The sequence below is a fragment of the Drosophila bipectinata genome, chromosome 3L (assembly GCF_030179905.1).
Source record: "Drosophila bipectinata strain 14024-0381.07 chromosome 3L, DbipHiC1v2, whole genome shotgun sequence".
Lineage (NCBI taxonomy): Eukaryota > Metazoa > Arthropoda > Insecta > Diptera > Drosophilidae > Drosophila > Drosophila bipectinata.
This window is the reverse complement of record NC_091738.1, coordinates 7,104,991-7,131,169: the sequence shown is the minus strand read 5'-3', so window position 1 is coordinate 7,131,169 and position 26,179 is coordinate 7,104,991. Positions and strand designations below refer to the sequence as shown.

Here is a 26,179-nt window from a genome sequence, read left to right as displayed (position 1 = left end):
TAAATAATAATTCTTATTTAAATAATCCTCTGATAGAAAATGTGTGTTTTTTGTAAAAAATAATTTAAAGATAAACTTGAGAAGGATTTTAAAAGACTATGATCAAAAGGATTTTAAAAACCATCATATCTACTTTTAATTTAAGATCTTTTATAAGAACTATTTAATTTATAATATATTTAACAATAAACTTTATTTCCTAATACAAAATAGTATTGATAAATTATTCATTTATACTTTTTCTAACCAATATAATTAATTGATCAGATCAAAAGCTTTTAAATGGGCTTCCCCCATTCGATAAGCGATAGGCAGGTGCTGTCTCCATGGTAACGGTCTATTGCCTGGGCCCCCCTGATCCAGGACCATCCAGGACTGAAGTGGATTTAACCCCCAACGGGGCAACGCAGCAGTCGGCGAACAAACAATAAATAAACATCAAACAGCGTAACCACAGCAGCAGGTACTTTTCAGGGTTTTCAGTTCCAGTTCGATTTTGACATCCCCTGGCACCGGCTCTCTCTTTACACTAAACATCCAAGATATCATCTAAAATATAAGCAGCTAGTCCGCTGGTGGGAATTCTACCGAAACAACCAAAGGATTTGTAGAACATTAGATGGTATCGCCGCGCAAGCCGGCATCTTCCTTAAGCTCAGCACCCCGCGCGGCGACCAGCAATCTGATGGCGTGGGTAGTGACTCCACCAACCCCCAACCGCTCTCTCAATTTTTGTTTACTCCCCTTTCCAGAGCTTCTGCAAAGAGCTGCGAGAGCCTGTTCTCGGCCAGCTCCCGGGAATCAGCCAGTTTGATCTACCAACGAAAGCAGCTGCCGGCCCACCGAGGCGCAATGAAGGGATCTGGTAACGGTAGCATTCGTGGCCCGTCCATGGTGAATCAGAGCCACAGCGAGATCCATCAGCGGGTCATGTCGGCCAGAAATCTGCGGGCCAAGACTTTCCAGAACCAACTGGCCGATGCCCAGGCCGAGATCGCGAATCTAGCCCATGAGAACCGAATGCTCCGCACCCTCCACAAGCGCCAGTCGTCGGCCCTGAACAAATATGAGTCCAACAATGCAGAGCTGCCCCAGCTACTGCACTCCCATGCCGAGGAGCTCCGGGTATGGCAGACAAAGTATCGCAACCTCCAGTCGATTAACAAGGACCTGGAGCAGAAGCTCAAGCAGAAGGAGGCCGTTATTCTGTCGCTGAGCGACCAGAACAAGCACTACAGTCAGCTCAACAAGGACAAGTGGGTGGTTGTGATTAAAAGATATTATAGATCCCTAAATAATTTTTTAAATCTCTCGCAGAAATCTTGATGAGCGCCAAAAGCTACAGGAAAAGCTGCGCTCATTGGAGCAGCGCCTCGAGGATAAGGATAACGACATGAAGCTGATGGCACGCAAAGTACAACTGGAAGCCAAGAACTTCCGCCAGCAGCTCCTCAACGAGCAGAAGAAGTGCAAGGAGGTGATGCTGAAGCTGGAGAAAGCCAAGCTGGAGGTCAGTGGTTACCGCAAGCTGGAGGAGTACACAGTAAGTATACAGATCTTCTACAGCTTCTAGCTTATTTCCAAATATTCCCTTAGCTTGGTACCGACAAGGTAAACCCACTAACCTCAGGACGCCGGACCAAGCTTAGCGGAGTGGCTGAGGAGCCGGATAAGATCGACAAGCTGGAGAAGTCCCTGGAGATGCTGGACAAAGCGATCGAGAAGAACAATCAGTGCGAGTTCAATGGTCTCACTGATGTTTTGGAATCCGACTCGTTCTTTGATTTCGAAAATAATGACGGGGAGGAGAAGAGTGCGCCAAATTCTCCACCGGCTCAGCCGGAGCGCCAGGTAACCGGAAGCCGGAGCAACAAACTCACCCTGCCACCGGCTACCAGCCAGGCCAAGATGAACCACACCCAGAGCCGGTCCACATTGAGCCAAGTGCTCTCGGCCCAGGGCAAAACTCCACTGGCCACAGGAAAGACTGGCCGCAGCAGGCTGGGATCGGGAGCTACAGCGGTGGTGGCCCCTCCCAAGGCAGAGAGCATGCCAGTCAGCAAGCGTCGTGATTCGGATACTCTATCCAAGATGTCATCCGCAAACACGTCCAAGAGTAAGCAGCAATCTCTGAAGTCCGTGGACTACGAGTATGAGGAGGATTATGAGCCGGCTGGTGATGATGATGATGACGAGGATGCCTACGGAATTATGAGTAAGATATGTGCCGAGGGCATGGAGCCGGAGGAAAACAGCGATGATAATGTCAACGATGCCAGTCTGGTTAACTATACCAACTACATGGATGCCAAGAGTAGCGAGGGAGATCTGTTGGAGGAGTCCCCGGAGGAGGACGACGATGGAACTGACGGCCAGCAGACTCAGCGCAGCGATGAGGTAAGACTACACCTACAGATCTTACAGAGAATCCTTCTTAAGCCTAGCCCTTCCTTTGTAGTCGCAGGAGAGCAGTATCCGTGCTCCGCGCCTCAAGGAGAACATGTCCAGCCTGCGCAAGCAGATCTCCGATGACTACAAGGAGCGCGAGAGCTTCCTGAAGACGTTCTGCCGTCAGGCCAGCGGCAGCAACATGCGTGACGATCCGGCGTCCAAGAAACGCAACAGCATCGCCGGTGGAGCAGCGGCCAGTGGCCACATGACCGGCAGCCGGAAGCATGCTCTTCTGGCGGCCCTCAAGACGATCGATGACAATAAGAGCCAGGACTAGAGCACACCCTGTTCGTTCTAGTTCCCCCAACACACACAACTATTGTCCAGTTCAAGTTAGTACCTAAGCGGTGTTGAGTTATATATATATATATTTTTCAAGCAGAGCCCGATGCTTCCGGTCCAGTTGGAGCAACTGCAGCAGCCTCTAAGCAAACTTATGCAGATTTGGTGCTCCAGTGGAGGCTGCAGTTGCTCCAGCGACGGAAGTCAAGGGTGTTGAGTAAATTTTAATTGAAAATAATATCTGAGGAGTTTTTAAAAAATGGATTCGGAGGTTTATGTGGATAGTATCTCATGGATACACTGCCAGGTAATGATGAGGATAGATTTGAGACCTCTAGGTCCTGTTCACCTAGGCTAGGACCTGGAGTCCAAAGTTCAACAACTAACAAAATATTTAAAGATTATTTTTTTAACAATTTTATTATACTTAATTTTTTATTTATAAAACTCAATAGTTTAAAATATTAGGCATTCTGCTTCCCCCGCATCTTGCTTATGGCCCTGGACACCTTCTTGCGCAGCTCCTTCTGCCGTCGCTCCTTGGACGCCAACTGCTCCCGCTTCTTCTCGCGGAAGTTCTTCATCCGCTTCTTCATATCCTGGCGCTCCCGCTGCCGCTTGTCCTTGTAATTCGTCTCGATCATCTTCATCATCTTGGCCACCTTCTGCTCGTACGGTGAGTTAATCACCGCCACTCGTTCCGGTGCTGCCTTGGGATTTTCGGGACCGAATTTCGGCTTGTCCTTGTAGGGCAGTGCTCTTTGCAGAGCCTTGGGGATGTTGAGGGGCCTGAAGATCTTCTCCTTGCGCACAATAGTGGTGTACATGCTGTCCGGCTGGGCGGCATTCTGGACGTCGCGTTCTCGCTTCAACTGACCCAAAGTCTTCATGCCCTGCCACTGGCTCTTCTGGTCCAGAGGCAGCAACAGGGAGGTAACTGGCGCATAGAATCGGGGCACTTCCACACGGAACCAAGTGCGGCAGAAAACAATGTCACTGAGCAGGATCTTGTCCTCGAAAGTGGCACGATATGATCCCTCCGGGGTGTGGTGACTCTTCTTGATCTGACCACGTATTCCGGATACTGTTTTGATTTTGGCTCCTTCGAATTTGGCCACCTCCAGGGAGGAGTTGAACATGTCCTTGATGAACGCAGTCTTCTTGTAAATCTTGAACGGATGTCCAACCAGCTTCAGCTTCTTCATGATCTGTGAGGATTTGTCCAGTTCCGTAACACAACCTGTAGCTGCAATCCGGAATCCCAATCGGCGCATCTCCTCCTGATCCTGGCGCACGGTCTGCAGGGCCAGAAAACCAGTATTTTGAGGAGTGATTGGACCCCAGAATGTCATGCTGCAGGTAACGTGATTAGGTGTGTACTTCAGATACCGCTGTCGGAAGTTATCCTCCACTTTAGCATAGATGGCCACCGTCTGGAATCGACGCCAACCCATCGAAATGATCAGAGGATCGCCGGTTTTCAGAATCTTCTTGTACCAGCGATGCTTCTTCACCTTGCAGTTCACATAGCCCACATTTTCCTCGGTCATGTTCAGGGCGCCCACCAACACCGGATAGCTGGGATCGAAATTCTCCACGAATTCGGCGGGCAACTGTTTGAACCCGAGGCGCACATAGAGTCCTGGCCGGTAGCCCTCGATTTGGATGCGAAACTCGTTGTCCAAATGAGCAAATTCACTCTTGTTCAGCTCGCTCTGTCGCTGCGCCTCCGCCTTTAGATCGTCATAGAAGCCGTGATCGCCAGTGATGCGCCCGGTGTCCTCTTCACCTTTACCCTCGCCGCTGTTGTCGTACTCGGCATCGAACTTGGCTTTAAGCTTCAGTTTCTTGGCCATCAGTTCAGCCTTTGTTAGGTTCTCCTCCTCCACTCGGGTTAGTTTCCGCTTGGCTGCTGCAGCATCCTCCGGCTTGGAGGCTTCTTCTTCCGATTGCTCTCCATCCTGTGGCTTGGGTTTTCCGCTGACTTGTGTGCCCGTTTCCAGATCCTCAAAGTCGCCGTACACCTCGCTCTCGGCATCACTCATGTCGTCCATTTTCAGGAGGTTTTCGGCATCCTCGCTAGCCTTCCACTTGCCGGTGACAAAGCAGTTCTTGATCAGCTCCTTGTTATCCTCAGAAAGCCAGTCGCGTGTGGTGTCTAAAAAAATGTAAACATGAGTCCTTAGAGAAGGAAGTACTTTTCCCAACTTACCTCCGTGATATTCAAAAAAGCAGCGCTCATCCTTATCCCTGATGTCCTTGTCCTTCTGCTGCTGGCTTTGCTTTTTGGCCGCCACTCGGAACAGACCACCTAGCTCTTCCTCGGAGTCCTCATTGTTATCTTCCTCGGCTTCCTGCTTGCTTCTCTCGCTCTGGTTGTAGACTCCATAGACGAGCCGCATCAGATTCTTAGACTCCGAGTGGCGCTGCAAGAAGGCATCACGAGCTTTTTCCGCCAGATTGGTCTTCCAGCTCATGTTGCTGGCCAGGACGCGGGCCTCTTCATCATCGGAGTCTGAATCGTTGGCGAGTTGGACATCTCCAAGGCTTTGGTACTCCTCGTCGCCCGATGAGCCGGCATCCGAGTCATCTTCCTGCTCCTCCTCGTCGCTATTTTCGCCGCGCCAATCATCCGCACCGAACTCATCCTGCTCCTCATCACTGTCCGCTGCATCCAGACCAGAATCATCGGCCTCTTCATCTTCATCATCAGAGGAGGAGCCGTCATCCTCATCCTGATCGTCGCGAAAGTCCTGGGACTTGATAGGCTTGGCATCGGAGAACAAACGGAACTCCTGCTGCTCCATTTGCTCATCCAGAGTGGCCTTTTTGTCAATGAGCTTGCTAACCAGTTCCGCTTGCTCCGCTGCCTCGGCGGTCTGCTCCTTCTCCTTGTGGGAATGCGATCCTTGAAGCTCAATATAGACAGCGTCCTTATCGTAAACGATGCCACCCACTCCGGACATCGGAGCATAAAGCAACCGCTCCTTTTCCAGCAAACTACGCTTCTTCTCGGTTCCAGGAAGGGGACAAGGATCGGGTATGGTGCTGAGTTCATCAATGCGGGCATCTCCCAGGCCGGCTATGTGCACCATGTGCTCCTGCTTCAAGGGAACACCACGTACATATCCGTATAGCACAACATCCCGATCGCATTTCGGATCCCTGCGAATTTTATCCGTATTCGTGACATCCTCCAGGCGATCCACCAGCAGGTAACTATGCGCGCCACGCCACTGAAGAGGCCTAAACTTCATAACGGAAATAAAACGTCCCAGGTTCTTTATCTCGTTCCTGAGATACTCTCCATGAAGTAATCCCGAAAGATAGAACAACTTGGCGCCATCATAGACCTCAGTCCAGAAACGATGCTTCAGTTCCTTCTTCCTTTTGCGGAGCTGCTTGGGATTCTTGATCATGTCCAGGTGAGTCAAGACTCCCATGATTTTGGGCATTCCATGCACCTGACATATGTTGAGGAACTCGAAGATCTCCATTTCGAAGCCATAGCTTGCGTCGCAAAGGAGCAAGACGAGATCGGCACACTTGGCCACATCGATCATAGAATTTACATCGTTATTACATTCCAAGAGCGTGATCCTCCGTTTCTTAGACGTGACAATGGTTATAGGTCCCTTGATATCCGTCACATTGGTGCGGGTGAAGCTCTTGATGAGGTTCTTGATCACCGTGGTTTTTCCCACCTTTGGCGGCCCCACAACGGCAATCAAAACTGGAGGCGGTTCATCCGGAGTCTGGTCCACAACCGGAATGTGCTGTTTCTTAGCCGTGAGATCCTCTTTTCGTCGGAAATTCCGCTCTGCCCGCTGGGCCGAGTTGATGGCAAATGCCTTGGGATTCCTCTGGCGGGCAGTGAGTTCGGGCTCCTTTTGATTTCCATCCTTTTTGGCCTTAACCTTTTTCTTGTCAGCCTTTACTCCGGACTGCCGGGCACGGTGCTGCTTCCGCTTGTCCTGGCCGGAGTCGTCGGCCATCCTTAAATACGTTAAATAGACGAATTAATATATTAGCCGTTGTTTAGCGCTGCACGTGTTAGTTTTAATATGTTTTTTATCGGCCGGTCTAATCGATTTAATGTTATCGATAGTTTTTGTTCTTCTAGTATTTTTTTCTTAACATGGTTTCCATCTGCACTTTAAAAAAATGTTTAAATAAATAAACTAAAATGTTAAGTAAATTTTATTTGAAAATTCTATAAAAACGAATTATTTCATTTTAAGTGGGTAATGTCATTTAATTATTATAGAGAAGTTGTTCCCGTTTTTAGTATCTAAAACCTTGCTGTCGTCTTAGAATACCAAAAACTTGCGGCATTTCCATTGAGCGCTTTTTTGGCATTTCACTCAGTATACGGTCACATTTCTGCACTGCAATTTTTCGCAATTTGATATTTGATTCATTTTACTTTCGATCGGGCAAAATGTGTCGCACGCCACTCTGTTCACCTTAAAAGCAGACGCTCCAGCTCTACTGGCCACAATTAATCGTTCGATTGAAGTCCAAGTGTTCACCTGGGCGAAGGTGAAAAGCCTAAGAAGCAGAGAGGAGCAGCAGCGAAGCGCAGAGAGGAGCGGAGCCGCGAGGAAAGGAGAGCCAAGGAGGAGCAGTAGTAGCAGGGAGCAGGAAGAGGAAAAGTCTTCAAAGTCGAACTGAACCCAAAGCCAGGTAATATTCATAAAATTAACAATACTGAAAGCTGGTCTTTTTGAACCGGCTTGAAACATAAGGAGGGGGCTGGGAGCAACTGTGGTAGGGGGGTAGGAGAAGTGGGTGGTTGTTGGGCGGCCGTGGGAGGTGGTGGTGCTGCGAGCCTCCGACCTTGCCCTTCTATCGATTTCCGAAAATGCATCAAGCCAGATGCAAATCAAAAATCACGAATCACAGCTGAAGGTTAAACGTTTTCTATAGGATCAGGGCCAAAAAAGCAGCCACCGAGCTCTTTATTCTTTGTTCGCCAAGAAAAAACGGGGAAAGCAACAAAGAACAGCCCCACATATAGCTAAGAGTGTTGCATACATTATTTCTTGACTTGTAAAATTGTATATGCTTAAAAAGTGAAAGCATTTTAATGACTGACGTCAATGGGTCAGTTTCCCATTAATTTCCCATTTCCAGGCATGGAGAGTCCTTGCGAATCGGAGAGCTCATTGGACGGAGGCACCATGCTTCCTCCAAGCCCAGTATCTAGGGAGCAGCTCCAAAAGCGAATCGAGTCGTTAACCCAACAGAACAAGTGAGTAACAAATGCGATATATACATATATTCCTTTCGGTAATCCGATAACTTTTCCGTTTAATAGAGTGCTGAAAGCTGAGCTGGACACCTTTAAAACCAAGTGTAAGGTGGTGCAAGAGGAGAATCGTTGCCTCAAACAGGCCTCGGTTATCATTGTTAGTATCATTTCAATATAAACACCTTTTTCTCAAAACATTCTTTACTTAAAACCCCTTTTCTTTCAATCACCACAGCAAGCAAAAGCCGAACAGGAGGAGGAGTACATCTCGAACACTTTGCTGAAGAAGATCCAGGCATTGAAGAAGGAAAAGGAGACGTTGGCGCATCACTACGAACGCGAGGAGGAGTGTCTGACCAACGATCTCTCCCGCAAGCTGGACCAGCTGCGTCAGGAGAAGTGTAAGCTCGAGCAGACCTTGGAGCAGGAGCAGGAGTGCCTCGTTAATAAGCTGATGCGCAAGATTGAGAAGCTGCAAGCCGAAACGGACAACAAGCAGACCAATCTTGAGCAGCTGCGCCGCGAGATGGTTGAATTGGAAAACACTCTCGAACAGGAGCAAGAGGCACTAGTCAACAAGCTGTGGAAACGGATGGACAAGCTCGAAACGGAGAAGCGTTCGTTGCAGATCAAGCTGGATCAACCCGTTTCTGATCCGACCACGCCGCGCGACATTACCAACAATGCTCATGCGAATGGTGGGGATACGGCTACGAGCCTGAGTGCCCACATCCAGAATCTACGGTCGGAGGTACTTCGTCTACGAGCTAATCTGGCCGCAGCCCAGAAGGAGACCACTATCAAGATGCAGCAGTTTGCCCTGGAAGAGAAGTCCATACGCGAAGAGAACGCACGCCTTCAGAGGAAACTGAAACAGGAAGTCGAACGCCGTGAAGCGCTCTGCCGACACCTCTCCGAGTCTGAATCCTCGCTGGAAATGGATGAGGAACGCTTCTACAACGAGAGCATGATGTCCGGAACAGCGGCAGCAGCTGCGGCGGCGGTGGCGGCGGCCGCAGCATCGGCAGTTAGCGCTCAGAGGCAGCGCACCATTAGTAGTCCAGTTTCCCACAGCCCCTCCAGCAGCCGGCCACTTAGTCCAGGCACGGCCGGTCAGAACCGTTGCTACGCCTGCGGACAAATTGTGGTGAGTGCCTCAGATTGGACTAATTTTTGTTGCGTGCTAATTTTGTTTCCTAATTGCAGAATCGTCGTGCTAGCGAGCGCTTTATTAAGCCAGCACTGCCAACGCCCATGTTGGGCCTAAACACTTCCGCACCAAACGTGCTAACCCCTACAAACCCGCTCCTAGGCATGCTGGGCCCCAGTGGCTCTTCCGCCTCTGTCTCCTCATCATCGGCATCGGGATCTGGGAATGCCGCTGGCGGCTTTCTATCGAATTTGGGCGGTGAGCGGCTAAGCCTAGGATCGATGTCTACGGCTGGCGTTGGTGGCGGTAGCTCCACGTTTCTGGCGGGCGGTGGCCTGCTATCCCAGTTTACGGGCAACTCTAGCGCCTCATCGTCGTCGTCCAATCTGATGAACATCAGTCTGAATAACTCGTCCAGCGGCAATCTGGTTAACAGCAGCAGCAACTCGTCGCTGTCAGCCTTCACTCCAACCAATCCGCCCAGCTCGGCGGCACCGGCCTTTATCCAGCCGGCCAGCCCCATGGACACGTCCACCTGCAAAGATTAGACAGGCAGGATGCACCATCGCCAATCCATTAAAAGAAACATGACTTATTTTCAAACACAGAAACACACATACACACTCTATTCATAAACACGCACGCACGTACGCAAGCAACCAGTTAAACGAAACTAACAACATAAGTAAACTAAACACAAGAAATGATCGAAAGATGAGACACAATTGAAACTATCGTAAGCTTCTCCAAGGTGCGACTCAAAGTCGCTTCATTTATATATGGTTAATATGTATGTTCTATTTGATCAAAATCTCTTAAACCCTTTCAATATCGGAATTCCTAGGCGAACGAATATTTAACGCTAATGTTTAAGATTTGAATGTTTTCTACTTTCGCTCGGTTCCAGTTAAAGTTAAGTAAAAAAAAACAAATACAGAAAAGGATGATAAAAATAAGGAGGGGATTATCCAGAAGAGGAGGGTCAGCAAAAGCAACCAGATCGTATGAATTTATAAAAATGGTGAATTCTATTCATGTCGAAACCAATTTCCCACACTTCCTTCGCAAGTGGGCCTAAAATTTTGAAGTATATATATGTAAGCCAACAAAAATAAAGTTCAACAATTTAAAATTTAAACCTGGACTTATTAATTTTATTAAAATTATTGATTTTTGCCTCAGAATTTAAAAAATTATTTTTTTTAATTATTTAAAAGCTTTCTCATATAACCTTCGGACGAATATATCTTTACAAATAAATATCTGATTCTTTAGCTTAATACCTTAAAAGCTTTGTAGATCAATTCTACACCCAACGAAATAAATTTCATCATACATTTATCTTTTTTTTTAAATATTCTTGAGAATGTCCTTTAAAACTTTGAAAAATGCATATACTTAATAATATTTTCCATGTAAATGCTATATCTTTAAAAATCAACATCCTATCTCTCACCCGAGGACTCTATTGTTATCAAAACAGATTTTAAATGGATATAACCTTAAGAATAGTATAGTTTTTTATTATTTAAGAAATTTTTTTTATTTTATTTAATTTCAAAATTTGAATATCCGTTAGTGTGGCTGTTGCACTTTTAGCAAGACTCCCTGAAAGTCCCTAGCGTTTTGCAGCACTGCACCTCGGAGCTGCGGCCAACTTCACGTTGCAAAATACGTTTGTGTTTGTCTGTTGTTTGTGATTGTAAATAAAGGCCAAACAGAGTTCGGGAAACTCGACTCGAAACCAACCTTTAGACCAGAATGTAACACCTCGAAAACGCAAACAACCTAAGCCACAAAGTGTTCAGTTGAAATATAAGTGGAGACAGTGAGAAAAGAGCAAGCAAATAAGTGAGAAACGGCGAAAAAAGAGGTGGGCAGGAAGTGGGAAGTGCGATGTATGACAACAAACGAGGCGACGAAAAAAAGAAAAAAGTGTGTATTGGCCAAGCCAAGCCAAGCTCAAGAAAAGGTTAGCAAAAGTTAGCAACAAAAAGCAGCGTTCAGCAGCGTTGCTCTCACACACACACTCTGGCGGCGGGCTCCACGACGCTCGCCCTCACACACAAAATCGGAGGTACATACAATCTCTGAAAAAAAAAACTTTTTAAAGCGGACGCCAGCGTTTCGGTTCTCATTTCGTTGAAACGGTGAAACGGTAAAGAACCTGTGTCGCTTGTCGGATAGAAGCAGCGATTTCCGCCGTTCAGCAAAAATAGCTTTATTTTTCTATCAAAAGTGTGTGCATCAGTGTGTGTGTGTGTGCATCAGAAGAGATCATTTGCCAAAAAGCAAGGAAGAAGAAGCAGCTGAAAAAAAATACATAAACGCAAAAGAAAGAAAAGTGCAAAGCGAAAGTTGTGATTGTGCAGCATCCGCCTTCTCGGTCAAGTAACGGTAACGCCTCCCCCTCAAAGCCTTCGTCGCCGTCGCCGCTCTCTCTCTCCTCTCTCTCTTCCGCCAACACATTCCACCGAAAGCGAAAAGCGCGTGTGTGTTTATGTGTGTGTGCGTGTGATTTCCTAAAGCGATTTCCATTTCAATATTTTTAATTTTCAATAAATTGTGTTCGGACATTGGCCAGATGTGTTTATTAAATGATTGCGCACACTGTATGTTATTATGGCCTTATTGAATAAACTCTTCTTCCCGTCGGCACCAACACCACCAGCAGCAGCGGCAGCTACAGCAACAACAACAACATCTGCGGCAACGTTAATTAATAGCCAAACAACAGCACCCACATTGCCGGCACGTACAAATCACGCCTCTGCTGCGGTCGGCGTTGCTGCCACCCCCTCAGTCGGCGGCGGCAATAGTTCGTCGTCCGCAAAAGCTACAAAACAAACTTCGCGAAATTATCTAAGGTAAGTGTTTATCTGCTTAACTGCATACATGTACCCCCTATACCCCCCTACTTAAATGCCAATAGAGTTTCTAATACCCGGTATTAGTCGTAGGTACTACTACAAGCGCAAGCAACAACAAAAGAAAGGGGTGCAGCTGGAAAAACACACATAGACACACTCACACTCACACACACCGCACGAAAGTCACTCTCATGATGCGTTTCACACTCGGCCACTCCCCCTACTCACTCCTGACCCATCGTTCTACCTGCGCTTCCTCTTCCCTTTGTTCGTACGCAAATTGGCAAGCGTAAACGAGGACGATAACCCAGCAAACATATTTGGCAAGCCCCAGACAGCCGTCGAGCGTCACGTAGGCCGCTTGCTAATCTATTGGCCAAAGCAGGAAGAAGCAGATGCAAATCTGGTGCATTATCTATAGCAGCTGGAAGAGTCCTAGTCTCAAGGCCCTTTCTTTTCTTAGGACTGAACAATAGGCCACCCCAGCTAGGGGCTTAATACCATTGTGAGTTGGCAATGTCTTTTGAGAAGGGACAGGATGCGGATTACAGCTGGCAGGAGTTTTCTTTAGGAGTTTCTTTTTAAAAAAAATATATTGTATATTTTTAATAAAAAGTATATATTATAATAAATATATGCATTATCTATTATCATTAATGAGGCCATCAGTATCTTCGTTTAATAGATATGTACAATACTGCAGCTCCACTGTCTATCGATAACAACAAACACAGAACCAAAACAACACAGGATGAAAGAAAGAAAAGGCATCACCAACTTTGTCCACCCCCAGCAGTGCATTGGGTAGTCATGAGCTCGAGCCACCCATAGCCCCACATGTGCATGTGTTAGAGCAGGCGAGAACGATTAAGTTCCCTTTCGCACCCATCAATTGAGCTGCGCGCGCAAATAACTGGGACCCCACAATACTCTCTTCGCCTCTTCGCTCAGCTCCATTCGGCCGTCTTCGTTATCACTTCGTGTGCGCTATCGGCTTCTCGCTCGCACTGCTTTAGACTTGGGTCGGGCTGGCGGTTCGGTGGGCGTAGATCGTGGGCCCCAAAAGGGGGGCGCGACGGCGGGAGAGGGGGCCACGGCGGCGCAACGTCAGGCGCAAATGTAAATAAAAGCGAATCACATGACTTGCTAATCGGCGGTCGCGGCCTGCTCTCGTGATTATTATGTCATACATATATTGTTGTTGTTGCGGCGCATTGTTTTTGTTACTCTCTGCTATCCACCCTCCGCCCCCGCAGCTTTCCATTTAATTCATTTCATTATTATTTATTTCACTATTTATTTATGCCGCTGCATACGCTTCATTTACAATGTTGATTTTTGACACTTTCCGAGCTTTGTGCGTGGGTTCTGATAGTTTTTTTTTTGTTTTTTGTTATTGTTGTTGTTTGTTTATTATTTGGTTGTGATTGTGAGCAATTGAATATGGGGATGGGATGCTAGGTTAACGGTTAACTGTTGGAGACAGCCATGTCCATTTCGTAAGTGACAGGGATTATACGATATATCGATGTCAGGCTAATTTAATTAGTGACGTACGTGATTCTTGATTATCCCTAATCTTTATCGATTAAAAGTAATCTTATCGGATGGAAATAAAGGGGAATTTTGAGAACTGATTTAAATATTTTATGGAAATTATGAGTATAAATATGGTATTATGACTGAGCTAGACCGGAAAAGGAAACTGGGTCTTAAATTGCGAAATCCTTTATTTTGAATGTCACGCTGATATCGCATATGTAGATATAAACACGAATAATTTGAAAAGGAAAATTCCTGATTGATGATCCATTACGGGTGAACTTGCTGCGTTGGCCCATATAATTTGTTGGCCATGGCTTAGACGCTTTTGGGGCCGTAATCTGGGGCGCTGCGCTCACTCGATTAATCGGCGCCTTATCGGTCAGACGCCGAGCAAACGTTTAATAAAAATATATATAGAGCGTAATGGTGAAATTGTCAGATTCGAGTGTATATTGACCAATATTGGGGCCCGGTATATACATTTATGGCCGTGCTTGTCACCAGCACCAGCGCCATCACGTGATAGAAACTTTTTACTTTGCTAATTAAGCGCCGTGAGCTTTTGGGGTTTTTGCACTTTGATCAGTGACGCCCCTCCCCTGCCTCCTCTATTGCCACCTCCCCACTGATAGAAAACCTGTAAAGTGGGAGGCAGGTGGCAGCCGAGTAACTCCCACCACCCGCGCCAATTATGACGCTATCTTTGTACTAGGTCAGTTTCTATTTTTTTTCGAATTCTATGTAAACTAAACAAACGTTTACACTAATAACGGCTAAAATGTTTGTTTATTTGCTTAATTTAGTTGGTGGGTGACGGCAATAAATTACCAGCCAGGCCGGGACGGGACGGGCAGCACGCCGGTCGGGTAACTTTCCACGACAGAATCTGATGCGGCCTGAACCTCCCCACTTATCGTTCATATTCGCCGGCGGGCCGGGCTGGGCCGAAAAGAAATGGTCTACAAACACCTAGATAGCTGGGGAGCTGAGGAGCTGAGAAATGCTGGAAATTTCGACACCCACTGCGAATCGAGGAGGCGTTAAAATGAATCAACCTGTGTCCCAGGCAGGTGAATCACATCCAGTTCCCGTACCCGTTCCCGTTCCATGACCATGTTTAGACACTTGCTAGCCAGTTGCCAGTTGGTCACATGACACTTTTTTTTTGTCAATTTTTTTTGTATCCAACATATGTATGTACATATAAGAGTATGTATGCATGATCCGAAAACCAGACGTCTGGCATCATGTGCCTCCGAAGGCGTACACATTCCTTAACCCAATTCGCAAGTCATTCGGATTCGCAGTAGATCTCTACCACCATCTATCCACATATGGCCAGCCAGCCAGGCCAAAAATACATATAGCCTGTTGTTATTAGCGGAGTGGTATTAATTCCCCGATAAGTTTGGGGATTTCTGGCTATATGCAAACTGTGATTTCATACACCCCGTCCACATCAGACATCAGACATTTAAACTGGCCACTGACCAGATCCCCCAGATACGTAAATCCAAACAATTAGCACCTTTTGTGGAAAACTTTGCTCCAACAATCCCATTATGAACAGGGCCTGTATGCCCTGTGAGGGCTATAGGCACGTGTGAAGTACAATAATCCGATATCCGTCTGATTGGCGATCAAACAAAAGCGCCCACAGATATCTCACATATCAATCTTTATTTCCATTTAAATAAATAACAATAAATATAAAAGGCATTATGGATGAATTCACTTAGAGCCTTTGCACCGGGCTTACTGCCACGCCAAATGAGTCGTAAATTGGGAGCGAATGAGTTTTCATTAATAGTTTCTGATGATAACTGGCCGCCAATTGAATGGCCAAACATTCCAACCGGCCGGACATCAATCAAATGGGCCAACGAACAGGCCCGAACCGCAACCCCCGGCTGTCTCCCGCAGGTGTGAATGGTGTTACATGGGCCGTAACGTAATAGAGTAATAGACCAGGTAGGTGCCAGAGTGTCTGGGCCACATGTCAAGTGGTCTATACACCCACCCCCCATCCTCCTCCTGGTTAGGCTTTCATGTAATCATCATCAAGACTATAGTTAGTTATGTGCAAACAGAAATCATCAGCAGCTCTCGAGTGGCAGCTCGCTAAGGTGATGAGGTGATGAGGTGGCGAGGTGGCGAACCTGGTGCTTCATGTGCGAAGTCGCGTGGTCTGGCCAGTCATATGAGTAGTGAGTAGTCGTCGTATCCAGTTGTTGTAGTTGCCTCTCCGATAGCTCTGCACTTGGAGAATCTTTTTGTTTCTAGTTCGGATCTAATATATAGCTTATCTGTCTAGGATTTGAATTAAAAAAATACTGCGCATTTTAGACTATCTGAGATTAGCATTATTTTTTCAAACTATTATAAGTGGGAGTTTATTTCTCAGTGTAGGCAATAGCGCTTCGCTGTCTGCTGGCATTATCAGTTGACGAAAAATGCCTTTGTTTTGTAGCCCCATGCCCAGCCCCAGCCCTCCTCCTGCCTCATCAATAAAATAATACAAACAAAGTAATCACCTCGAAGTGCCTAAGCCGAGAGCTCCATTAACAGAAGCTCAACGAGACACCTTATGGTGGTTCAACCATTTTCGAATCATTTTCAATAGCCCCTGGGCGGGTTTACGAGCCATGGGCCCTATTTGCTGATGCTTTAGAGACCCCCATAGGCCTTATAGCCAATGACAACAACACCTGGGATTATTTCATGGAATTATTATAGGAACAGGGCAAATAAAAGCCTCGGATGGATAATAATACTAGATTATGGTATGGCTGGAAACCCAATCAGAAATCTGCCTCGGAAACCCTCTATCTGGAGCACACAATGAGCTCCCTTGTTCGGTCTTATCGGCAAGGTCAGCCTCCCTTAAACCCTAAACCCGTGACTCTGTTTATGTAAAACCCAATTAATAAAATGAAATTCAAGCGAATTAATGATTCTGCTGGGGTATTTCATTACCATATAGTAGTATTTCCTTGCTGATGACGGAAGTCGCTATTTGCCAAAAGATGAATGGCTTTTGGTGACTCGGTCTGCCATCTGTAGTGATCTCACTGGTTGGTATTTAGTTTCAGGCCCGATGGGAGGTGGGACTGCCCGGTCGGCCTGAGTCACGTTGTGTTTGCCAGGTGACACTCCATCAGCTCCATCGGTTAACACTTGCCGCCTTTATTGATTGATTGCGCCCCCAAGTGCTCCCCTTTCCTGGGTCTGGGACCGAGACCGAGTCCCGGGTCCGGGTCTGTTTGCATTGGTCTCAAGTGACAATGAAAATCACTCGATATTTTTGTCGTCATTTGCTCATTAGTATTGTGAGCGACAAGTCTTGTGTGTCTGCACTGCTCGAGTGCTCAAGTGTTTCTTTTTTTTTTTTGTATTTATCAGTAATGTCATTATACCCTAACTGGAAGTAAACCGATCCATGTATTAACCTTGTTTCCAGGCAATGAATAGATTAGAAATTCTAAAGTTAATCTTTTATAATCACTGGCTATACTTGATAGTGACTTGATTTCCTAAATAATCTGAAAATAATCCTTAGAATTGGCTATTTATGTATACCTACTTGAGAGCATTTAGAGTTCGTTTTTTTTTTGGGGAAATTAATTCACTTTCTTGGCCTGGAAAGAGAATTGGCAAATAGCCTTGAACTTGACATTCCCCAAAAGGACGGGTTGAAGGTCGTTTGTTTCAATATTTAACTGGAATACCCATAGCTATAGCTTATAATCTCGTAACCCAGTGGTAATGATAGTCAATTTACTGGGCAGCTGCGCCTGTTGTTATTCCGAGAGCTTCTCCAGGGTATATAGGGTATATATAAGCTTATACCACCGACCCCCAACCATCCATCTGGCATCTCGCATCATTTCCAGCGTCGCCATCATCGCCATCGTTGGTCGGTTGGTCGGTTGGTCGGTTGGTTGGTTGGTTGGTTGGGTCATGTGACTTGTTGAATGGAGCAACTGGTTGTTGCTTTTGCTCTGACTTTGCTTTTGCTTTTGCTTTTGACTTTGCCTTTATTATTGTCGTCGCTTTGGAAATCTGTGTGTTTATTTGCCACGCTCTCTTTCACTCACTCACACCACAAGAACACTGAAAGAAAAAACTATAAAAGATCATTAAGAGCCTCTAATTTGATTATTATTGTTGGCCTGGCCTGGCCTGGTCTTGGGCCATCAATTCCTCAACCAATCAGCAAATCAATCAGCCAATGGCTAGTATCCGAAGGGCTAATCAAAACATAATCCCTGCAAAAGCCCGATAACACCTGTCAGCCACTTGAGTGGCACTCCACACCGACTTGGCCCACCACTCCCACCCACAAGCTATTAATACACCTGACCATATCAATCAAAATATATATAGTGCAGGGCCCTAAAAAAGAGTGGGGTTGGGTTGGGTGGTCGGTCTACTACCCGAAACCCCCTCTATATGTATGTATGGTAATCTTTAGAGATACGCCTTTGTTCATTATGTATGCATGATGTACTTATGTGAGTCTCTCTCTCTGCGTGTGTTTATTTGCTTAATATTGTTTGGTTGTGACTGTGACTGTAGTTGTGGCTGTGGCTTGCTTTTGTTTTGCTTGCGTAGCTGAAAAAGCATGTGATCCAAGTGAATGCCCCTCATTCTGCTCCCTTTCTCCTCCTTCGGCCCCAGGGCCAAACCGAGACCCAGCCCCAGCCCCATACCCACTCCCAGACTGAGACCAGGGGGAAATAATGAAAATAAAAGCGAAAAATATCAGAATAAACAACGCGATGTGCCTCCACCACTGGCCCCTGCTTGGCGATAAGTCAACTTAGCGGCGATTCGATAATTGTTTCCGAAGCTGATCTCTCTCCGGACTCGGTCCGGACATGGTCAGGTCAGCAGGCGGCAGTGGTTACCTTGTGTTACCCATGGAGATATCTATAGTCATAAGCCAAAAATCCTACAGGAAATAATGTATTTAATATTATCTGTTATCATATTTAAAACAAAAAACAAGTCTTAAGTATAATTCAAGTAATTAGCCAGCTGGGCAGAGTATTCTACCATCAGGGAAAGTGGTGCTAGTCGTGTTTCCTAAATTCCCCCCATTAAGTTTTGGCAAAACACTCCTTTCAACTAATCCATCAAACAATCATTCATCCGTTGTCTGTTGACTTTTGGCCAAATATTTGTACCTTTCTCTTTCTGTGATTGGGGGCTACCAACAACAACAACAATAACAACAATAACAACAAAAACAAGATATTAACACATCAGTCTTTGACAAGAAACAAATGGCCTCAGGGTGCTGGTGGCCACATGATGCTCTTCGTATTCGGGTTCGGATATGCTCGTTTTTTTTAGAGATCTTCCCATCTGGATGGATGGATCATGTGAGCAACGCTCCAAATTGGATGCCCATTCCACCAAGTAGAATCGCCTCGTTTAGGATCGTTGCTTGTATTATCATTATCTGCATGGGCAGTACATTCGTACATCAGTATATGTATATATCGATTGGACGGACGGGCCTTATTATAATGCATATGCGAGTAGTGAGTAGTGTCCCCGTCTCGTTCTTCTCTCTATATACCCTTCTCATCCGGCACGCCGACACGCCGGCACGGCACGGGACCTGGGGCGTTTCAGTTCCACAGTATACGGCCGGGCCGTCAGTTCCCAAGTTTCCCGATCGGCGAGCGATTCGCGAATGCCTTGAACTTCATTTGCTGACTAGCATCGTAGCCATAAAGATATCGACGCGTCCGTATAGTCCGTATATAGTTCCACTCCTCAAAAAATCAAGATATTTCCAAGTACTTCCAAGAATACTATATATCCAGTATTTATAAAAAAATAACTAAACCATTGTGGGACTATTTTTATCGGGAACTCTAGCTTGAGTCACGGTTTTTGGTATTCATGTAAATAAATAAATAAGTAGACCGGTGCTAATCACTAAAAATAGTGGTAGCTACTACTGGCTTGTTGGTGAATATTTTTCCTTGAAATTCCAAGATTGGAGAAGTTGGAGAAGTAGGACTCCCCACTAGACAGTGGGATTACCCTTTGTCGCATGCATACGCCGCCGCCCTTCAAATCCAAGTAAGCACTGGCTATAAATATAGTTTGGTGGTCAGTAAGGTGGTCATGTTAGGGGAAACAACAAAAGGGCCGCCAGTACCGGTCAAGACGGTCAGTATCCCAGTGCCCAGTATCAGTGGGAACTCGTGACCAGCCCACTAAAAAATAGAAAAAAAAACAAACTTACCTCGTAATCTCGGAGTGCGTGCTCCCCCCGTCTTATCGCTGGGCTGTAAAACATTTATTAAGCTTCTAAAAACTAGTCCGCCCACTGCCCCGCCCCCATAACTATCATCATTTGGGCTAATTGTTAATTATAGCGCTAATTTGAGGAGGAAAGTTGGCGCTACTTAGACAAGCCGTTTATAAAGCCACTAAAAATTAGCTCAAATCTTAAATACTAGATCTTGAAAATGGAGTACTTTCCCCAAGTGGTTCTAAATTTTAATTAGAATATTAGAATAATAATATTTAAAAATTCAATAATGTTTAAAAAACCTTGGCCGACTATAGATGTATAGATACACCTACTTAGATCATCCAATTATAGAACCATGCCAAAAATAAATTGGTTTAATTTAACATTCGCGTTTGCCGTCATGTGACTAGCCACTAGTACATCTTCACCCCGCCAATGGCTACTTTTCAATGGCAGTTCAAAGGTCACACAAAGAGAGAGAGATAGAGAGGGAGATTTTCAAGACAATTTCAAACAGACTATGGCATGGATGAGTAATGCCGTCACGTGCCGACTGATCGGATGGCTATATATAGAATAGAATAGAGAGCTAGAAGAATTGTGCTTTCTCTAACATATAAGACTAATAACTAGTACCACTCACTAGTTAGTATCTAATCCGTGATGTTCTTCCTCTCCATTGCAGTCGATTCCCTTTCGAGGGCAGCCAGGTGCGGGTTCTGCTCTACAAAGAGGATGACAGCCGGCGGCTGCTCTTCGACTCGAACGCCCTGCAGAAGGTGACCCACAGGGACGCTTCGTCAACCACATCAGCATCGGCATCCACAGCCTCCTCCTCCTCATCCGCGGCGGTGAGTGGCGGCGGGGGAAAGTTCCTTAAAAACGAAAAGTACACATCGCTGCAAAATGGCAAGATTCAGGCCAAGGCACATTCCACCAATGGCAGCAACTTTATCGAAGTGTGTGCCGACTATGGCTTCAAGGTAAGACCCACTAATAGTTAACCTCCATCCCAGGCATAATACAATCTTCTGCCAATCATTATCCAGCACAATCGGCCGACTGGTGACGACATCACCCCGCTGGGCGAGATGGTGTTTGGATCGCTGCCGATGTCCTTTTGCGGCACGGCCCTGAAGGTTCACTGGCTGCCGGAACCGGCCCGCATCCTATGCTCTCAGGTCTATCTGACGCCAACGAATAATGGAGTGTCCGGATCTCGGGCGGATCACTCGCCCTACTCCACTCTGTCCACCGGCAGCCTGGCGACACCTCGCACCTCCATCTGCAGCGAGCACGGCTCCATGGACGGGCTGTCGATGAACTCGTTCTCGATGCCATTCAGCGTCAGTGTGGGCCGTCAGATGAGCTTGACGCCACCGCTGGATGTGCCTGCGGCGCCGGCGGATCAGCAGTCGCTCTCCATCCACTCGGTCGACTCCAGTGGCCCGCGATTCTCCTCCACGTACAGCACGGCCACGGATTCGGGCTACTCCGCGAGTGGAAGTGGCAGTGCAGCTGGCGGGGATCAGTGGTCGTACCAGTACTCCTCCACGCGCAGCAGCCTGGGCAGTGTCCTGTCCGATCAGTCGGATGCACTGCGAAAACTGAGCGTAGACTCGGCCTGCTACTCCGGCTCCTCGCCCTACCTAGACGGATTTGCCAGCGATGGCTGCCTGCAGCGACGAATCTCGCGCAACCTGCGCACCTCATTCGAGAACGAGCATTCCAAGAACGATTTTATCGGCTTCCTCAGCGACAACTACCCCATAGTACCGGCAGCTGGGGGAGTGGGCGCCGGCGGCGGGAGCGAGGGCGGTGGCATGGCTCCGCCGCAGTACCGACGAGCCAGCTACAGCGCGAATGAGACGCGCAGCAATCCGGAGATGGGCAGGCGGCAGGCCAATCTCCGCCGACGGGCCAAGCTCGGCCTGGCCGTGTGCATTTCGATGAGCGAGTCCTTCGAGGAGGAGATGGAGCTCTTCTGCAGCGAGCACATTGCCCTGCTCGAGTCCATGCTCAGCCGGCTTAGGGCCAGCACGGAACATGCCTACATTAATCACAAGAACTTCTTGCAGGTGAGGATTGGGGTCTTAGGATTTAAACAGGACTTGGGACTGACCACCACTTTTCCCGCTTATTCCAGATCATGTTTCAGGCCTGGCAGGACACACAGCAGTGGTTCAGCGATCTCTTCACCGCACCGCGCATCAAGACCCCCGTCTGGCTGAGCATCACCACCAGCGGCAGCAAGTACTCCAAGACGGTGGCCGAGCGATTCATCAAGGAACTGTGCGACCTGCTCTCCTTTGCCGACACCAAGGACTCCAACTTGTAAGTTCAACCGCTGGACATCCTTTCAGTTCTGCAGCTAAGCCTCATCATTCCTTACAGCTTCATTAGCACCATGCTGACGGGAATCCTCACGCACCACCTGGGCTGGGTGGCCACAGTGTCGGCATTCAACAGCGCGGGTCGCCGGCGATCGGAGATCTCCTCGTCGGCTTCCTCGGCGGCCATCGAGCAGCGGGCGAAGCTGCAGCAGGTGGCCCAAAAGCATCCCTACAACGCCCTGTGGGCGCAGCTCGGGGATCTGTACGGCGCCATCGGGATGCCGCCCAAGCTGGCGCGCACCATTGTGTGTGGGGCGGAGAAGCTCTGGGTGGAGAAGCTACTCAACGTGCTCACGTACTTCATTCGGTGCAGCGAGGTGCGTCGTGCCGCCAAACGGGAGGACTTCAACAAGCAGCTGATCAACGACCTGGTCTCCCAGAACCAGAATCAGAGCCAGCAGGGCAGCCAGGAGCGCCACAAGAGTCCGCCAACTCAAATGCGAGGACTTAGCCGAGCCGCCACCTGCAAACAGAACCTGAACGCCATTGCCGACGACTGCGACACCGAAAACGACCTGAACGAGTACGGGCTGGAGGGGGAGCTGGTGATAGACTCCGGCGATGGGATGCAGACCCTGAAGAAGAACGAGATTCCCACTGTGCTGGCCTTCCGGGACTCGCACTTTGTGCAGCAGGAGCTGCGAATCGGTAACTATCTGATGGACACGGGAATTGAAAAGAAAACCCTGCTGGCGCGGCAGGCGCAGCAGTACTTTCACACGGGAAAGGACGGCCGGATCCGTTTGACCGTGACCACGCCGGACAATGTGGAACTGTGCATGGAGGAGGACCAGTCGAGCGGCACCACCGGTTCCGTGGGCACTGGCTCCGTGGACGATGGCGCCATCGAGGCCATCGAGTTTGAGGAGAACGAGGAAGCGCCGCCCAAGAAGAACATATTCTGGAACATGGCAAGCGTTAAGGAAGGTCTGAGCCTCAGTGACTTTGCCAAGTTGCAGCAAGGCATCCGTATCATCAACCGAAAGTTGGATCGCCGCTGCAGCAGCTACTCGGTGGAGGGGATACCGGATCAGCTGATCAAGGCACCAGCAGGGGACTTTGAGCCTCTGACCCACGAGCGACGGGCCTCGCACCTGTCCCTCTCGGATCTTATAACCCAGAACAGCATGGGCAAGAGCGATCGCATGACCTGGGGCATCGAGCCCATCAAGGAGAACGTGAGTTTGGAGGAGCAGATCCACTTCGACCACTGCCACAAGCTCATAGAGCGGGAGCACGGCATCTGCCGGCAACAATCCGCCGACAATGGCAATGGCGTGGTGTTCGTTCTGGGCGACAATGAGCCGTTGATCAACTTGAAGAAGAGCAGCGAGGATCTCAGTGCGGATCAGGAGGCCAAGCCGACCACTCTGGTGCTGTGTGCCCAGCACCAGCGCACCCACGACAACAAAAAGCACTCCGGCATGAAGTTCAACTTTGAGCAATATCCCCAGATCGCCACCAACTACATGAAGAGTAAGAACCTTGTGATGTCCAACTACGACCTGCTGATGGATAAGGCCACCAAGCTGGAGGCTAGCGAAGCGGCGGCTCTGAAGGGAAGCGACAGCACTGCCACGCTGGCAGCCAGCAGCAGTTCCACAGCTGCCCTGCCTCCCAATCCGGCCACCCCCAATGCCACGCCGGCCAGCGGCGAAAGATGTGTAATCTGCAGTAGTGCCACCTGGAACCAGACGCCCTCCAACGCCACCGAACTGGAGTTCGAGACGGACGAAGTTCACTGCTACAGCCAAAGCGGCAACTCCAGCTCCATGGCATTGCAGTCCGTGAATTCGGCCGCCTCCATTGATACCCTCAAGTCGGCGGTGACGGTGGAGCCGCAGAGTCCGACGATTCCCAGTCAGGTGCAGACCACGTATGTGCGCAAGCAGCAGCCCAAGAGGGTGCCCTCGGGACGTAGTTCTGTCTCCTCAGTGGCCGCAAAGTGTGCGGCCGTAAATGTGACACAGCAACTGCTGAAGCTACCAGTTCCTGGCATCAAGGAGCTGCCGCAGGACGACGATTCGCCAGGTGATCAGTTGAGGGCGGGCTTCATTCCATCGCTGTTGCTCAGTGTCAGCGATCACTACGTTTCAGACATGGTCCTGCAGGTAGGTCTCAAGCTTGAAAATGGAATTATTTTGGATATTAATGAGAGTTTCTTTCGGCTATTAGGGCACCTGTGCTCCGCCCAACAAGTGGGAGATGGACCTCCGCGAGGACCTGGCACTGGCAGCACGCTCCGCCTCACTCATCTCGCAGCCGGCGGAGAACATAGCCATTGTGGCGGACATGGACAAGTGGGATGTGCGTCTCATCTCCTCGCAAACCCAACAGTTCCCATATGCCGGCGGCCAGAGCTCGCCGGTGGGCATGTCGCAGCTGGTGTCCAGCATGCTGGAGACAGTCCAGGCCATGCACGCTGGCGGAATACCAGCCTATGAGGTAAATACCCTTTTGTGTCCAACCTCAAAAGGCTTCTCTAATATCAGTTTTCTTTGATGGTTTCAGTGTCTATCGTTTCTGGAATCAAAGCTCCAGGAAATCTATCTTCAATCGGAGACACTGGCAGCCTTCCTGCTGGAAACGGATCCCTGCCGACTGAGCGACATCACGACGCCGTTGCAGCTCTCCGAGAACGATGTGCCGCTATTGCTGTCCATCGCCTACATACATACTCCCAAGATCAGTCGCAAGTGCGGCATTAGCTTCAGATGACAAGCCAAGACATTGCCAAACATCGAACCATTTTGAAAACTGAACCAATCCTCATCCAACCAGCTCATGCATCATCCCAAAGCAAAACAAGCAAATACTCCAGCGAATTTTCATTTCACTGATTTGTGATATATATTTATACGTGTATGAATCTAGCGCTTAAAAGCAGGATAAATTAGTGAGCCATAGCTTAGCCTTAGCCATCGAAATCCCCATACCACATACCACATACCCATATACCATCTCACATCCCACATACTTATAGTATGTAGTTTTAATCGACTGATGCAAGCCGTTCGTCGGTCGTTCATCGTTCATCGAAAATTTATCACATCCACTCATCGCGGTCACATGAAGTATTGTAAATTATTCGAACTAGATTTAGATGGGCTGGAATGGGCTGGCGATTACAACCATGATTATGAAGACTCCGGCTTAGCAGCACTCGACACGGACTGCTATCGGTTCGATTTCATCGCCAAAGCATATCTTGCCCCCATCCCGCCCCCATCCACTTTGTACACTTTGTAGTGCTTGGATTTAGATTTAATAATTTATGACAGCAGTAATATAATCATAGAATTAATTGTATACACTTACAATACCATAGGGATGGAGTGCAGCTACTAAAATAATTTATAATGCATTCGAGGAAACTAAATCGAAACACAAATCAAAATATGTATATATATTTTTGCAAAGAATATACAACAATTTTTAACAGAATAATGTTACGTTTTATTAATTGGTTTTATCAAATTGCTAAGCTATGAATTGTTTTAAAAACAATATATATTCTTGATCAGGAAAGCGCTTAGTTCCTTGCCGACAATATCCTTTAGCTGCAAAATAACTGCAATAACTTTGGTGTTTTCAGAGCTAGAAAGTTGGGATTTTCTGTGGACTATACCTTTGGTAAAATAATACTATATACCAAAATTCATAAGGATCGGTCGATTATATCCTATATATCCAACCCATCTATATCCAACCCGACTATATCCAACCCACCTTTGGTATTTTTGAAGATAGAAGCATGGGACTTTTTTCACATATATTCTAATAAATTGGTTTTATTTCGATATCCGCTATATCCTATATTTTTATCCGATATTTGTGATATATATTTGATCTTATCTGCCAAATAAGAGATCTTTTTTAAAAACAAAGACGACAGTAGAGAAGGTGGATTGGGTTAATTGCATCATCCCTTGTATGCAGTGCCAAAGGTAACAACAC

At 47.6% G+C, this 26,179-nt stretch overlaps 4 protein-coding genes across 6 annotated transcripts; 3 read left to right on the top strand and 1 right to left on the bottom strand.

Moving 5' to 3' along the window:
* The first annotated feature begins 433 nt into the window (after positions 1-433).
* Positions 434-2,971, top strand: LOC108119041 (DNA ligase 1). The gene is made up of 5 exons (XM_017232000.3): positions 434-690; positions 753-1,256; positions 1,318-1,543; positions 1,597-2,397; positions 2,459-2,971. Exons 1-5 carry the CDS (start codon positions 620-622, stop codon positions 2,726-2,728), a joined length of 1,872 nt encoding a protein of 623 aa, XP_017087489.2. The 5' UTR covers positions 434-619; the 3' UTR covers positions 2,729-2,971.
* A 198-nt stretch (positions 2,972-3,169) lies between these two features.
* On the bottom strand, positions 3,170-6,824 carry LOC108119156 (ribosome biogenesis protein BMS1 homolog). The gene is made up of 2 exons (XM_017232188.3): positions 4,946-6,824; positions 3,170-4,891 (listed from the first exon to the last, which is right to left on the bottom strand). Exons 1-2 carry the CDS (start codon positions 6,726-6,728, stop codon positions 3,198-3,200), a joined length of 3,477 nt encoding a protein of 1,158 aa, XP_017087677.2. The 5' UTR covers positions 6,729-6,824; the 3' UTR covers positions 3,170-3,197.
* A 267-nt stretch (positions 6,825-7,091) lies between these two features.
* LOC108119168 (coiled-coil domain-containing protein 6) lies at positions 7,092-10,275 on the top strand. Of its 2 annotated transcripts, none has more exons than XM_017232209.3 (5): positions 7,092-7,419; positions 7,870-7,987; positions 8,054-8,144; positions 8,223-9,134; positions 9,194-10,275. In XM_017232209.3, the coding sequence occupies exons 2-5, from the start codon at positions 7,872-7,874 to the stop codon at positions 9,683-9,685; spliced, it is 1,611 nt and encodes a 536-aa protein (XP_017087698.2). In that variant the 5' UTR covers positions 7,092-7,419; positions 7,870-7,871; the 3' UTR covers positions 9,686-10,275. The 2 variants fall into 2 exon arrangements, with proteins under 2 accessions (XP_017087698.2, XP_017087697.2); XM_017232208.3 differs by having other exon boundaries at positions 7,093-7,419; positions 7,845-7,987.
* A 528-nt stretch (positions 10,276-10,803) lies between these two features.
* Positions 10,804-25,669, top strand: LOC108119137 (folliculin-interacting protein 2). Of its 2 annotated transcripts, none has more exons than XM_017232163.3 (7): positions 10,804-12,004; positions 20,515-20,812; positions 20,879-21,907; positions 21,976-22,163; positions 22,224-24,333; positions 24,398-24,667; positions 24,734-25,669. In XM_017232163.3, exons 1-7 carry the CDS (start codon positions 11,760-11,762, stop codon positions 24,938-24,940), a joined length of 4,347 nt encoding a protein of 1,448 aa, XP_017087652.2. In that variant the 5' UTR covers positions 10,804-11,759; the 3' UTR covers positions 24,941-25,669. The 2 variants fall into 2 exon arrangements, with proteins under 2 accessions (XP_017087652.2, XP_017087653.2); XM_017232164.3 differs by lacking the exon at positions 10,804-12,004 and adding an exon at positions 19,388-19,651.
* The last annotated feature ends 510 nt before the right edge of the window (positions 25,670-26,179 follow it).

What these genes read in the sequence shown, in the direction of transcription:
- LOC108119041 (XM_017232000.3), top strand. Translation starts at nt 620, where the DNA reads ATGGTATCGCCGCGCAAGCCGGCATCTTCCTTAAGCTCAGCACCCCGC. An exon ending in AGTCAGCTCAACAAGGACAA is followed by an intron (nt 1,257 to 1,317) that starts GTGGGTGGTTGT and finishes AATCTCTCGCAG; the next exon opens with AAATCTTGATGAGCGCCAAA. An exon ending in AGACTCAGCGCAGCGATGAG is followed by an intron (nt 2,398 to 2,458) that starts GTAAGACTACAC and finishes CTTCCTTTGTAG; the next exon opens with TCGCAGGAGAGCAGTATCCG.
- LOC108119156 (XM_017232188.3), bottom strand. Translation starts at nt 6,728, where the DNA reads ATGGCCGACGACTCCGGCCAGGACAAGCGGAAGCAGCACCGTGCCCGG. An exon ending in CTTTTTTGAATATCACGGAG is followed by an intron (nt 4,892 to 4,945) that starts GTAAGTTGGGAA and finishes ACATTTTTTTAG; the next exon opens with ACACCACACGCGACTGGCTT.
- LOC108119168 (XM_017232209.3), top strand. Translation starts at nt 7,872, where the DNA reads ATGGAGAGTCCTTGCGAATCGGAGAGCTCATTGGACGGAGGCACCATG. An exon ending in TCGTTAACCCAACAGAACAA is followed by an intron (nt 7,988 to 8,053) that starts GTGAGTAACAAA and finishes TCCGTTTAATAG; the next exon opens with AGTGCTGAAAGCTGAGCTGG. An exon ending in AACAGGCCTCGGTTATCATT is followed by an intron (nt 8,145 to 8,222) that starts GTTAGTATCATT and finishes CAATCACCACAG; the next exon opens with CAAGCAAAAGCCGAACAGGA.
- LOC108119137 (XM_017232163.3), top strand. Translation starts at nt 11,760, where the DNA reads ATGGCCTTATTGAATAAACTCTTCTTCCCGTCGGCACCAACACCACCA. An exon ending in ACTTCGCGAAATTATCTAAG is followed by an intron (nt 12,005 to 20,514) that starts GTAAGTGTTTAT and finishes TCTCCATTGCAG; the next exon opens with TCGATTCCCTTTCGAGGGCA. An exon ending in TTTCAGACATGGTCCTGCAG is followed by an intron (nt 24,334 to 24,397) that starts GTAGGTCTCAAG and finishes TTCGGCTATTAG; the next exon opens with GGCACCTGTGCTCCGCCCAA.